General features: G+C 38.5%; 1 protein-coding gene and 1 long non-coding RNA gene across 2 annotated transcripts; both read left to right on the top strand.

Moving 5' to 3' along the window:
• Window positions 1-2757: 2757 nt before the first annotated feature.
• LOC140761640 (F-box/LRR-repeat protein 3-like) lies at window positions 2758-8238 on the top strand. The gene is made up of 8 exons (XM_073099061.1): window positions 2758-3959; window positions 4261-4386; window positions 5064-5165; window positions 5252-5645; window positions 5730-5859; window positions 6332-6626; window positions 6708-6959; window positions 7771-8238. Exons 1-8 carry the CDS (start codon window positions 3204-3206, stop codon window positions 7828-7830), a joined length of 2115 nt encoding a protein of 704 aa, XP_072955162.1. The 5' UTR covers window positions 2758-3203; the 3' UTR covers window positions 7831-8238.
• A 6090-nt stretch (window positions 8239-14328) lies between these two features.
• Window positions 14329-15154, top strand: LOC140760838 (uncharacterized). Its single transcript, XR_012104497.1, has 3 exons — window positions 14329-14462; window positions 14714-14896; window positions 14978-15154. It is a non-coding gene; the product is annotated as an uncharacterized lncRNA (long non-coding RNA).

Raw genomic sequence — 15154 nt, 5'->3', positions numbered from 1 at the left:
GTTGAATCTAGAAATATGAGTCCAAGTAAATGGAAACGAACTCCCTTAGATGACTATTGGTCTAATTCAACGAATATGTTCTTCAGAGCTGCGTCCTGTGCCAGTTTGTAACAACTGCAGGTCAATTACCACTTCTCTATTTGTGCAGGTGATGCCTTCGATTAGAATAAGTTTACTTCATTTTAGATTGCTAGGGACAAATAGACTCTTATATTTATTTCCTAAATATTACTTTCAAAGTTATCGAGGACAATGCGCTTCTAAGAAACTTCTTAGAACATTAAAAAGCCTCTACTTTCTAACGTTTAAGTAACTGTGTCCGGTTTTAGATCGACCATTGTTTTTGGGGCACTTGCAATATTTTTTATGCTTAGATAAACACTTAGAAGGTATGAAAGTGTTTTTGACCAAATTAGGCCTCTCAGTTTTTTTATGCGTCTTAGTCCAATTTGAAATTTAAAAACGAATTTAAGTGATTTTTTGTCGCATTAGATTCAGGCATTCAGCTAGACATGATCAAATGGCCCAGCCCGCCCGTGCCCGGCCCGACCCGGCCCGGTTTGGACCGGGCTAAGCCCGGCCCGGACCCGGTTTAGGCCCGGCCCGGCCCGAGCCCGAACTACCCATGGGCGGCACGGGCCAGCTCTTTGCCCGCCCGACCCGGCCCGAAAGCCCGCCCGTTTGGCCCGCAACTAGGCCCGCCCGTCTGCTACAGTACTTTGCCCTTCTGCTACAGTAATGTTACCACTGCTACAGTAAAAATATTTTGGTATTATACCGTTTTGCATTATTTTAAGCACACATTTAAAAAATTAATTTTTTTTAATTTTTTTAAAATAGAGGAATATAAATATATATTTTTTAAAATAAGCTAATAGTTAAAAAAATTCTAAAAATAGCTAAAATATGGGTTGGGCTGAGTGATTGGTGGGTCGGGCCGGCCCGGCCCGACCGGTTAGCCCGATCTCTCACGGGCCAACGGGCGGTAACGGGCTAGACTATTCTAGCCCGGCCCGAACCCGGCCCGGCCCGAGTGATTGGTGGGTCGGGCCATGGACAAATACTTAAGCCCGGTTGGCCCGAAAAGCTCGGCCCGAACCCGGCCCGGCCCGCCCGATGATCCTGTCTACATTCAGCCCAGCAAAATTATTGAATGGGACAATGACTTTTAGATATAAATTTTATTTTTAATTTAGCGACTATAAATTTTTTAAAATTATATGAATAAATTATTAAGTTAAAAAAAATTCATATCTATTTAAAAGCCGACCTTTACCTTTAGTTCAGTGATCCATTGAAAGAGAGGTCTTTAAAAGTCAATAGAAAATTAAATTTTAGATAAGTCAGTTTTTCGGATTACCCACATATATATATTCAAAAAATCGATGTTCGGTTCAAGTTGAATTAAATATGAAGCGATAAAAGTCATCTATATTCGTATTTAAATTCATATCTCAATTAGACGCTTACAAAAAATAATGAGACGATCAAAAACTCGGTATAAAATGGATGAATGTGATAGGCTATTATTATCTTCTTTTTAATTTGTTTCCGGGTACCAATTTGTTCTGACTCTCTGTACGGTTGGCGTGACAAACTAGTTTTACTTTAAAAATTCAAAGTCGACTCCACCCCCCTACCATTTATTAATCTTTTCACAAAGAACCCCCCTCTTTTTCAATCACTTCTAATGAAAAATTATTCCATCATTAATAAAGAATGTACGATACCAACCCTGACTTTTGTCGTGTTATACGATACTTAACCACTTAGTGCTATTGGTTAAGCTTTAGAGATGTTATTTTTTAAAATAATTAACGGTAGACTTAAATCATACACACATAATAGTGCGACCTTTCCTTTTACTGGGTGGGTCTCTTTTCTAGGTGGTGGTGGCGGTGATGGTGCTAAATCAACAGAAGAAGCCTTCCTGAGACGTGACCGGGCTCAATAGTGCGAACCTTAAAGCCGATGACGCGCATAAGATTAGAATTTTCTTTTTTCCCTTCGGTTTGAATCCTTTCCTTTCCGTGTTTATCCGGGCCAGGTGAGTACTGCTGGAGTACTCCGGAAGGGGTCCTTTCTAGTACGGTACTGCGCCTTTTTTTTATTCTATTTCTATCTCCCGTCGTCTCTCTCAACCCCCCACCCCCCTATCCAGTTATTCTCCTTTCTTTTTATCAACAACAAAAATAAAAATTTATTCCCCTTTTCAGATCTGGTCACCTCGCTGCTCCTGTAGCATTTTAAGTAAATAATTCAGATCTAATCAACCGTATAAATTAGATTCCTATTATTTTAAGAGAAAGAGAACCCAATTGCTATCTGCTAAATAAAATTGTGTCTAAATGCGTACGAGTTGACCTATGACCTATTTTAATAGGAGAATTAATTAAATTTATCTAATCAAATATTTAAAAAGGTTAGTACTGTATCTGATGGGATAGTGCTGTGTTAGTTTAAAATTGTTGAGTTTGAATCTCAATAGTACTAATTTTTAAGTAAGAAATTATAATATTCTTCTAAAAAGAGTAATACTATCGCAATGGCCCTGGAGATGAGGTAAGCTCACCTAGAGTGATTGGGACATAGATTCTAACAAAGAAAAGTGAAAAGACACTAATCGGAATTGCCGTCGAGAGGGGAGGTAAGGTCACCCGAGTGGTTCGGATACAGATTCCAGTGCATTATTATAATACTTTCTTCAGACCGTTCACAAAAGTAGTCTACGCTGCGGCGTCCACGAGTAATCGCTCGTACCTGTCCGCATTCGCGACTTGTCCTTCCTTCGGCGTATCTCCCTTCGCTTCTCTACTACCAATTTTAATCTCCCACTATCTTATCTTTCCCTTTCTACCCCTCCGCCTCCCCCCCTCTCCGTCCTTCCGTACCGTACCTTCGCCTTATTATATTTTTACCAAATCATCCCCCGTACGCACTATTCCTCCTCCGAGTCATTAGGCATATTTCCGTCTTTATAGCGAATTCTCGGCGCTCCCCTCGTTCTTGGAGTAACTGTCCATGGAGGTTATTTTCGTCATGTTCCCTTCCGCGCCTCTGTCTCTCTTATTTTAGCACCCCCCAAGTTCTCTTGTTATCAGTTTATCTCCTTCTCCTTCTCCTTCCTCCATTAACGAACCTTAAAACCCTACCGCTGACGCTAAATCTAAGAGACCTTTGTCTTCTCTTCGGTTCCGCCGGAAATGGAAGAGGCCTGCGATCGCTGCACGACGATCCCCGGCCGCGCGCCATTCGAAACCCTAACGCTGGATCTCTTCTCCAGGAAATCGAATCCCGTCCCTTGCTCGGCGACTCGATCCAAGAAGCGACCTCGATGCGTCGAGGAGTGGAGCTCCTTCGAGCCTCTCACGGAGGAGCTCCTCTCCTTGATCCTGGACAAGCTCGATTCTAACCCCTTCGACAAGAAGGCCTTCTCCCTCGTCTCCCGCTCCTTCTACGCCGCCGAGTCCCGCCACCGCCGGATGTTGAGGCCTCTGCGGTCTGATCTCATCCCCACCGTACTCTCTCGTTACCCTTCGGTGACTCATCTCGATTTCTCTCTCTGCCCACGCGTTGGCGACGGCTCCCTCGCCGCCGTCGCCGGGAGCCTCCGGTCATCGGTGCGATCGGTCGACCTCTCGCGGTCGAGATCTTTTTCGCACGTTGGGATCGAGAGCCTTGCGGTGAATTGTGCGGGGTTGGTGGAGATTAATCTATCGAATAGGACGGATCTGGACGATTTGGCGGCGGCAGCTATCGGGAAGGCGAGGAATCTTGAGAGACTGTGGTTGGCGAGGTGCAAGATGGTGACGGACTTGGGGCTCGGGTGCATCGCTGTCGGGTGTCCGAAGCTGAGGTTGCTCTGCTTGAGGTGGTGTCTCGGGTTGTCGGATCTGGGAGTTGGTTTGGTTGCCGTTAAGTGTAGAAATCTACGGAGCTTGGATCTCTCTTACATGATGGTATTTCTTTAAGTCAAGTCCTCTTTCTTTCTTTTTCAGATATTTGGAGAAGAAGTGCGAAATTTGTATGCTTGCTATGATCAAGTTTTTTTTTTTTTCTTTTGTTTTTCGAAAATGTGTGTATTTTAAGCTCCTTATCTCATTTCATGAGCCTTACGGACCTCTGAAGCTTGCCTTCATGCTTACAGGATGCATTTTAGTCTAATTCTTGGGCTTTGTTTTGGCAAAGAATTACCAACTGTTTCTCTGCTTTCTATATATTTGATTTTTCTGCAAATGACTTGCGTGTCTTTCCTTGCAGATTACAAAGAAATGCCTTCCTTCTATCTTTCAGCTGCAGTATCTTGAAGATTTAGCTTTAGTAGGATGCGTTGGCATCGATGACGAGGCCCTTTTGAGTCTTAAACAGGGATGCAAGTCACTGGAGGTAAGTAGCTAACTGATTGAGCCAATACTATTGCAGAACATTTTATCAACGCATAAGGAGAAACGCTTTTGTAGTTTGTACATATGGGGATTGCACTTCTTCATTTTAGATCTTGTATACCGTTGTATGTGTGTACTTGATTTGATTCTTCTGTGTAGCCTAAAAGATCTCTTTTATGGTTATGCTGTTGCATCTTGATCCATTGCAATGTCTCCAAATTTTTGACAGAAATACGAAAGAAGAAAGGACAATGTGAGTATTAGAACATATGCAGTCATATAAGTTATCTCAGCGGCAAGCTTTTAGGAAGATAGAGGCTCCAATAGCCTTGTATATATTTGCACATCAAGCAGGTTAATTATTAGAACCACATATTGATTAAATACTATGTTCTAAAGATTCTCATGATACCATAATGGTTAAGTGACTGCATGTATGTGTCTTTGTTTTATTCGTAGATTCATTAGGTTAATAAATCTATGGTATTTCAGAATGGTAATGAGATGTTGCAAACCGCACTGTATGGAAAAAAAACAGCCTAATTGAATATTTTGGTTTTGATCTCTTTCTTATGTGTTACATCACTTTGATTCTTCAGTACTTGAAATTAATGTGGCAGTTTCCAATCAAGTTCACTAAGAGTCAATCCTAATTTTCTTCTTCTTCTTTTCATGCAGGTGCTTGATCTGTCAAACCAACGTGTCAGTCTTCTTGGATTATCTTCCATTTTAAGTAGAACCCCTGGTTTACGCCAACTAAGTTTAGCATATTATTCTTTGGTATGTCTACAGTCCATCTAGTATTTACCAATTGGACATGAAGTTCAAGCTTTCCTGAACCATATTCCAAACTAATGTTGTCGCAGGTTACTCATTCTATGTCCAATGGCCTGAAGAATCTTTCAAATTTGCAATCCATTAAACTAGATGGTTGCCAGGTCACATCAGCAGGACTAAAATCCATTGGAAGTTCTTGTATATCTCTCAGAGAACTAAGCTTAAGCAAGTGCTCAGGGGTGACAGATGAAGGCCTTTCTTCCATTGTAAAGAAGCACAAGGACTTGGCGAAATTAGACATTACATGCTGTCGAAATATAACTGATGTATCACTAGCTAGCATCACTAGCTCGTGCACTTCCCTCACCTCTCTAAGGATGGAATCGTGCAGCCTGATTTCTACTGAGGGGTTTCGTCTGATTGGAAAGAGTTGTCATCTCTTGGAAGAAATAGACCTCACAGATAATGATTTGGATAATGAAGGTTAGTAGTCATTACTTAATACATTATCAGAATATTTATACTTTTCTAGCGGATCTTAATTTCTCTTGTATCTGCCTTATGCAGGACTGAAAGCTCTCTCTCATTGTCATAGACTTACTAGTTTAAAAATTGGCATATGCTTGAAGATTAATGATGAAGGTCTTGTTCATGTGGGGAAGTCATGCCCAAAACTCCAAGAGCTGGATTTGTATAGGTTTGTAAATTTTGACGTCGTGATTTTTTTTTCCTTCATAGCTCCTTGTTTTGCTGACAGAATCAATCTACTGAAACTGTAGATTGAAATATTAACTTTATGAAAAAAATTCTGGAAAGAGCCTCATGATCATTTCATGAGGTAGTTCTAGGAATAAAAGTTGAAGTCATTTCAATAATTACATTATAGAGCCTCATGATCTTTTGTTTAAGCACGTATATATTTTGGTATTTTAATTAGAAGGAACTTCTGGATTGTGTATAGACCATGCCTTTATGTGAACCATGGAATATGCTTGGTACTGGGTGAACCATTCCAATACGTTATTGATTTTTTGTTATTAGCTCCTATTTCTGTATAACTGACAACAAATAATTGGGGTAAAGCTTGGTAGTAGTTGTTTTTGCTATTAACTCATATGTGGTTTAAAGTAGTTGTCCCGTGGTCTAATTGATGACTTCTTTTTTCTCAGAACTGTTGGAATAACTGATAAAGGTGTTATAGAAGTAGCTCGAGGTTGCCCTATGTTGCAAATGATTAATCTGGCATATTGTACGGGAATAACAAATGAGTCACTAATATCACTATCAAAATGCTCCAAGTTAAGCGATCTGGAGATTCGAGGTTGTCCTCAGGTCTCATCTTCTGGTATCTCGGCTATCTCTGTGGGGTGCCGACAAATTACCAAGCTTGATATGAAAAAATGCTATTACATAAATGATGCTGCGATGCTTACTCTTGCGCGCTTCTCACAAAATCTCCGTCAGGTGCTTGTTAGATACTTCCTCTTTGGTAAAATGTTACAGAGTTCTGCAGTTATTATAATGGTCTGATTTGCCTCTCTGCAGATAAACTTGTCATACTGTTCAATAACAGATGTGGGTCTTCTGGCACTTGCTAGCATAAGCTGTCTACAGAACATGACAATTTTACATTTAGCAGGACTGACACCGAATGGCCTAGCAGCTTCTCTACTGGCATGTTCAGGTTTAACAAAAGTGAAGCTTCATTCATCATTTAAATCTTTCATTTCTCAGCTTCTTCTTCAACATGTTGAAGCTCGTGGCTGTTCATTTCAGTGGATTGATAAACCTTTCCAGGTATGTTTCATTTCCTTCAATGGAGATATTCTATTTGATGGATAGAGTATAGTGAGTTCTGTCCTGGTATGCTCCATTTGAGCAGTTCTCGAAGATTAGACAAATTGGTTTATCCATCTGAGAAGAGTCAAAGGCAGTTATTGGCCATACATGAAAAAGAACTGAATAAAATTTTATAATAGTCCAAGCTAGTAACTATTCATTATAGGTTGATCTAATTTATAGTCTATAACAGGACGGTTGCTGGAGAGATAATAAGCAGCAGATATACTTCCATGTTGGTATGTATAGAATAAGCACTATCAGGTAGAGAATGAAACAGATCTGCTACATAATGATTCTCAAGAGAGATAATTATGTTGGGGATTGATGCAGAACTTTATACAGCATTAGCTATCTCAAATGTTTCATACTAACAAATTAAGATGAGAAATATAAGAGGATGAACCAAGAACATATCCTTCACTAACATTAGATTTTTTTTCCCCTGTCATCCTCATTACAATTTTTTGTTTCCACATTCAGACAGTGTCCCATATTAAAACTGTAGAAAGGTAAGTATTGAAGACTAGTTAGGATTTCTCCACTTGTTTCTGTCAGCCTTTAGCTTGGAATTGGTCTGTATATCCCATTGTACCATGGAACTGGAAATCTTCAGTATTTTTTAACTTCCTACATGTCTGTAACTCGTGGAAACCAACAGGTTAGAGTATAACCATTGTGTGTCATGGTTATTTCACCGTAACAGTATATGTTTAGCTGGTTAAATATATTATGTAGAAGGATTGGCTAATAATATCTACTGTTGCAGGTTGAGCTCGAGCCAAATGAGCTTTGGAAACAGCAGTCTCAAGATCTATTTGTAGAATAAAACAGATTTGCAAAAAGATTTTGGGTGAATGTCTAGTGTGCGATGGTGGAGTTCCCATCATCTGCTTCCTGCATGATTCTGGATGTCAAAGAATGGAAACCCCAGTTTTGTAGTCATTGGTTGGATAAACTAATAGCTGATGCTCCAGAGATACTTGTACTTTATCCTGTGGATGGAAATTCCCGTAGCAAATACTCTAAAATTGATATATTCTTTCACTTAACCCGATGCCCAAATGGTTAGGGTTCGTTTCATGGGATTATTTTCAGAATTGAGCATTTGTATACTACAGTGGCATGTAGATAGTGTATGTAATTCTTGGATTTGCTCATCTGACTTTGCCCTATCCCGGTGTATTTCACATTAATTTCCGAATAATGAGTTGCCCAGTGGCTAGTCTGATGCTTTTATGAATGTCTGATAGAACAGCTGTTCCTGCTTGAGATGGGAGTAACAGATGGATTCGGTTTATCTGGATTTTAATAGTACATTCTCGTCTTTTGATCTCAAGCTCTATAGATTGTTTTGTAATTTGGTAACAATCTGCCTTACCACAGGAATTTCTTAAAAAGCATTTCACTGATTTGAAGGCGCGTTACAATTTTCCTTTTATCTCGTAGTCTCTTTTGATTTACTGTGTTGCCTTCATGCTATCAGGAGGGTGTCATATGAGTACTGCCATGTTCTTCCTGTCCAGTTACGGCCAGGTACGGTCCACCCACAAGTAGGAGCCACTTCCCACGTCCTACGCACGTCGGCTTTATCATATATTCCAAAGGCAGGAATCTAAACTATCCAGTTCAAAAGTGGAGTTACATCTAGATTGGCACAAGTAGTTCTGACAGTTTGTGTACTCCCCCAAGTCGAATCCACTTGCAGTAGTTTGATATACACACCATTCAGACAAAAATATACTTGCATGATAACTATTTCAAACAACTCTAAAAGGATGCAGGAATCTGAGGTGGAAATGGTAAATTTATAATCCAGGAATAAACAACTGAGACCACGGGCAGCTGAAATCTAGGAACATATTATGTCAATTGGTAGCCTGGTTAAGAGACACATGTCAATCTTCCAAAGAGTTATATATATATATATATATATATATATATATATATAATGAAGCAATTCACATGAAAAGATGCCATTCCCTTAAGCAGACAACATGTGATTGGAGCTCAACTCATGATACCCCTCTCTCCTAATGTCTCACTTCAAATCCTTGCATTACTCTGATTCTATGCATGACGTGTTAGAATATAAAATATAACTTTGAATGTTTTGTATTACACATATGAAGAGGTACATGAGCTTGCATTATATGTACACTAAATAACTTACCCTTTTGTTTAATGCTATCATTTATAGTTTCCGCGTGATATGCAATTATAGTTTTGCTGCCAGCTATTTGAAGTATTTATTTCCTTTAAGATATTGAGACAAAAATATTATACTATGTATCATCCACACTTCCTAGCTGTCTAAAATAAAAGACTCAAACAAACTTATTATTATTATTATTAGTTTCCTTCGTAGGCACCTAAATATTCTGAAGAAAAGAACCCACTTTGCTTGTGAATGTTAATGTATAGTAATTCTATCATGATGACCCGACCCAACCCAAGAGTTATAGTTTTGTATAAAATTGTATACCCACAAGATTAGCTAATATTAGCTGTACCTAATAAATATAACCTCTTCCTGCTTTTATTCTAACGAGCTGATTTTGTGCAGCCCGACGGTAGGAATTTCCTGCAAGCAGAGGGTACTTGTCAATCATTGGTTGAAGAGTTGTTCAAGAACAGGAAGATTTTAGACATCAGACAGATCTATTTGCTTCCAGTTTGCTTCAAATAAAAATAGACAAATCTCATGGCGAAGAGCTTATTGTGAATCTTCTTGTTTCCTTCTCTTTCATTTGGAGTACATTTAATAACTCTAATTCATAGTGTACAACTACTAATCTCTATTAGCATTTGCTAATGTTCTGTTTAGCTAACCAAGTATTCGTCAACTAAGTGTTAAGTTCCATAGATGCAATCTGACCAAGTCTACAAGTTTGGCTTGTTACCATTTCATTGATTCGATGAGTTAAAACGTGAGAAAGAAATGATCATCTCTATTTTTAATTCTTGGAATATATGGTAATGATACAACACACTTGATCACCAGAAAACAATCTAAAAGGGAGTTATCAAGTAGTCAATTGGTTAATTTTTTGGAGAGAAAACAAGAAATGAAAATAACATTCCATGAAGCTCATCAAAATATAGTCATGACTCCTCTGATATGCTCTCGAGCTGCGGCGGCCGCCGGACTACTTCTACCTGACCGCTTCTCCGTCGCCGGTGTCTAGGCTTCTCCTCCTCCAATGTACTAATAACACTGCTACTACTTTGGTGGTGTTTCTTCTTACTGTCTTTCCTTTTATTCTCTGGTAGTGATGATGCTGGAATTAAGAAGTATATATTACCCCTCTTGAGCTCTGCGTCTGGAGATATGATCATGACCTTCTTTTTGACTCCCTGAGAGCATGGCTTGCTAATCACATGATCAGGATTAGCTTCCAGGATCTTTGCAGCTGAAATTTGATTGCTGTATTCCTCTACATGGCCATTAAGATGGACTATTCTGATGACATCTAGTGCACCACAAGGAAGAACACAGGCTAAGCAACATCTGAGGCTATTGCCCATTTCTTCTCTTCTCTTCTCTTCCCTTCTCTTCTACTCTCCTCTACTCTTGGTGTTCTTGTGTGTGATTGGCATTGGCTATATAGGAAGTACAGCTCATATCGCCATAGAATAAGATGGAAGCTATGTGGCATTGATGATAAAAGAAAATTATCGACATTATTTCTATATGGTTGGGGTTGATCAGAAGTATTTAAGTGCCGCATTAAAATGTGGGTAGTTTGCTTTCAACCTTATCTAAGTATAATACAAGGACAAAAGCTCCTCTATACTCATCTAATTAATACCTCTTACAAATAACGTCATTATTCTTTTCCTTTTGCATATTTACCTCTCTTAGTATTTCTGTTATTTTAACCGTGTATGAACACCCCAAAAAAAAAGGAATTAAAAGGAAAGATTCTGAGAGGTAAGCAAACAATAATATTTTTCAAGGATATACATACAAACAAACCCTTTATTTTAGACATTTGCTTCGCTGGTTGGGGTTTTATGCTCACTTGGGCTGCTCCTAAGAGTGGAACAGCTGATGTTGCCAAGATCTATTACTAGATAATTGTCAAGGATCATGCTGGTTTAGGGACTTTAATTTGTTTCATAATCCCATAAGATGCTTCTGGGAAATTTACTTTCTCAATCATTAGCAACATTGGAGGGCCTTCTATCAATTACTATGAAGATTCTTACTATCCATACAACCTTTAGTTCCAATCATTTAAATAGTTATCTTCGCATTAACACTCAGTTTGAGTTGTTAGTACATATTTAGATAGTAGTTTAAGATAACATTCCCATAGTATTTATTACATGCCCCAGAGTACAAAAGAGGTGCATATTTAATGTCACATTGTTCCAAGCAAAGCAAAATCTTATCCAATATAAATAAAATTGTAATTCCTAAGCAGGCCTCCTAGATTTAGGCCCATTTTGGCTAATGGTGCCTTCTGGTATGGGTTTAAACGAGCCTAGCTTGAGCGAATTGGACCCTGCTTGGCTCAAGAGGTGGAAAAATCTAGCTCGACTATGTCTGGAGCTTGATTCGAGCTGAAAAAACTCAACTAGGCTCGGCTCTAGCTCAATGAGGCTCGAGCTCTATTTGATAGCTTGTGAGTTTAGTGGGCTTACGCGGCCGGTGACTCGATTCAAAATCTAAATGTTATATATATTAGGATAATCTACAACCAATTTCATTATATTGAGAGGGAATGATAGTTATAAAGGTGTATCTATATTACCCAATTTTTGATATAAGACTGAACATCTAAAAGTCTTTTGGGTTAATAAGAGTTGTTTTAACCAGCTACGTTATTTGAACCGAGCTCGACCAAGCTAACTCTAGCTCGGCTTGGATCGATTCAACCTTTCGAGCTCAAAAATCTTGTTTGGTTCGACTCGGCTCATTTAGAGCTCGAGCTCTTAACGAGCCAAGTCTTTTTTTTTATTATTATTTATGAGCTCGAAGGCTAAATATAGGCTGGACAAAAGGCCAACCCTCTCTAGATACAGAAGCACTTTAAGCTCCACCGAGCTTTTAGTTATCTAGTCTAGGCTTCAAGCCATATGCGTTACCGAACAATTGCTTTGAATTAAATACCGTCAAGACCTACTCCAAGCCGTTGTGTTGTCAAGCTGTTTTTTCAAGCTAACCACACTATCGAAATATCAACCGAATCAAGCTAAGCCACCAAACCACCAACTACCAAATAATTTCTCCACAATATTATTTAGGGTTAGAGTTAAACTTATGATATCACTGGTCATGAGCAAGATACTACCAACTTTAATATAGTTAGGTTGATCTCTTAATGAGCCAAGTCGAGGAATTTTTTTGATAGCCCTACTTCTTGCTTAGTTCATGCTCTCATAGTTGCCCAATTGCATCAATTCTATGCAAACTAATTGGATAAGTTTCATCAAATTTGGACCTTATCTTCCTCATGAAATGTATGGCCCTTAGTTGATGCTATTTAGATTTTCCCAAAATTTACCAAATATACCTTATGCTTTGTCTACAATATCATTTACACTCTATCATATCTATATAAAATGTCTCAAAAATATCCTTCGTTGGTTTTCTTAAGGATCAATAATTATATATATGAGTTAAAGTAATTATAGATGGCATGGAATAAATTTTTTTCAGATTAAGATAAAATAGATAGAAAAGTAATTGTAACAAAATATTTACTATTTCATTAACCGTTGTTAGAATTCAGATATTTTTGAGACATTAAAAATAAAATTCAGTTGTCAAATATTATACGATAGGTTTCCAATGATTATAAAACTAAAAACGATAAAAACAATTTGACAATTTTAAAAATTTTATTTTTATTTCTATTAGTTCAAATAGGAACAAGCAAATGTCACAGAAGTCAAACCGTAATAAGGCCAATTAATGCTTTCCTATCCCACTCCAAAGTCCTTATCGAGTCTTCTTCCATTTTTTTTCCCATCTCACGTCAATGAGAACATAAAAGAACTAGAGACGCATGAAGCATGCATCACGTAGGCCTTATGCTTCTTATTGACGCATAATAAATGAAAGCATCTAGATATGTCTCTCCAAGCACAAGAAAGCTGAGCTATATATGTGAAAGCTAACCGAATTCTACAGTATTTTTAACCACTTTAAAGCCAATCACTTTAATTTGACAGCCAACTTATATGACTTCAAAATGAGGACAGCCTAGAGATGAGCTTAATTCTTAATTCATCAGACATGATTTGACAAATAAATAATGCCGACGACGGCTACTGGTCGAGTCCTACCAGTCTATTATAAAAGTAATAGGTTTGATTCTTTACTGGAGCATTAGATATGCGTAATATGAATTTATTTTTTAAAAGAGTTGGTTTAATTATTTAGCATATAATTAGTTAAGCCTGGGCCTTTAACCACCTACGGCCCAGGCCCCTAAAAGAAGCACGAACTTTAAGGATCCAGTCACCTAAAGTAATTATACTTTAAGGACTGCAGGCAAGATGTTACGGAGCGGGATATTTCGTATGTAGCTTACCGAGCGGAGAATCACACCGCCGTGCGTACTATATGCGTGCAGGCAAATGTTATACGTACTACGAGAAGAGAAGGCTATTCTTGCCCAAAATGGAAAAGAAGTTGGGGCGGCGATATTACGAAAAAGGGACGCCCACTTTTACATCTTAGTCCCTCACTCTCGCCTATATATCAGAAACCCATTTCTCTAACTACGATCGTCTCTGTAGTTTTCTTTCCTCTTCTTTTTCTCGATTCAAATGTTTCAGTTTGACGGGCTACATTGTTCGAACTTGTTGGTGGAGAAAAATTTGTGATTCTGCTGGCAGTGTTGGAGGGAGTACTTTGGTATGTTTTTATGTTTGCTTGTCCTAATGTTTCATTCTAATATTCGAGCATTTGATCTTCCTTACGTTGTTTCTTTTCCTGCATTTATTTAGAATTTTTTTGGGGGTTTTGTTTTAATGATCCTTGATTCTTTCCAAGTAACTCCTCCGTCGACATTAGCTAAAATAAGACCACAGTATAGAGATATGTAGTCGCAAAGGATCGCAGGAGGTTTAATGGTGAACCCTCTCCCTTGAGTTTTGTCTATATATTGGTTAGGAATATGATACCTGTTCTGGTTTATGTCAATAAATGATGTTGGATTTGTATTTGAAATTTCGTGTTTGCTATTATATGCTTTTAATGTTCCTTTTGATTGTTGCATCATACTGCTAGAGTACTTGACTTGTATACTTTTGGTTTTATCTTAGAATCAACATAATTAATGGTTCAGCAGAACAACGCAAATTCGTTCAATTTACTTAGCAAGTCTCCCATGGCCTCGAACATATCTGCGCCTACTAGGAATCTGCGCAGGAGCGATCTAGCGGCTGTTATATTTGGCTGCAAACACAACACCATTAAAGAGTGTCTCTCGAAGCAAATCTTTGGTATGTTGCAGCAAAGCACATTCACATTTGCACACTTGAATTTTTTTAAGTTTTGTTCTCATGAATCGATAAGGTTTTTTCTATTTATTTTTCTAATTGCTATCTTACATTTGTTGCCTACTGAGGCATTGATTTATCATCAAGAATAGTATATTTTTTTAGATTGCTAAGTATCGTTAAGGCGTGCTGTATTGCTAAGTAGAGAAATTCTGATCGAAGAAACCATGTAACCAGTTCTGAGTGTTTCACAGGACTACCCCTCTCCCATTTATCGTATGTGAGAAATATTGAAGAAAGATTGCCCTTGATTTTTATTCAATTATATCGACCGGCATATGCATGGCATCTATGAGGCTGCAAGCCATGGCAAGCTGAACACTGACTCATATGCATGGACTGGTGGCGGAGAAGAGAGGACTCCCTTTCCTGCACAGGTATCAACGAGAGGCCATTTGATTATCATGATTTCTCCTTAATATAATTCTTCATTTTGTGAAGGTTGCGATGTGCATCAGGGAACAATGCCAGCCGCTTGCTGAGAACCAATTCAAAAAAAAATCATAGAAGACAACTACTACACACTCTATCACTTCTGGTTTGAACTAGACCATGCACAGACAAGAGCTCTAACTGCATTGTTTACTCCTTCACCTTCTCCACTAAGTATCAGATGGCCTCCTGTTGCATGGCAA

The sequence above is a fragment of the Typha angustifolia genome, chromosome 6, assembly GCF_048772165.1.
Source record: "Typha angustifolia cultivar Huaian chromosome 6, ASM4877216v1, whole genome shotgun sequence".
NCBI classification, from domain to species: domain Eukaryota; kingdom Viridiplantae; phylum Streptophyta; class Magnoliopsida; order Poales; family Typhaceae; genus Typha; species Typha angustifolia.
The sequence above is the reverse complement of the archived record's forward strand: the minus strand, read 5'-3'. Positions and strand labels throughout refer to the sequence as shown.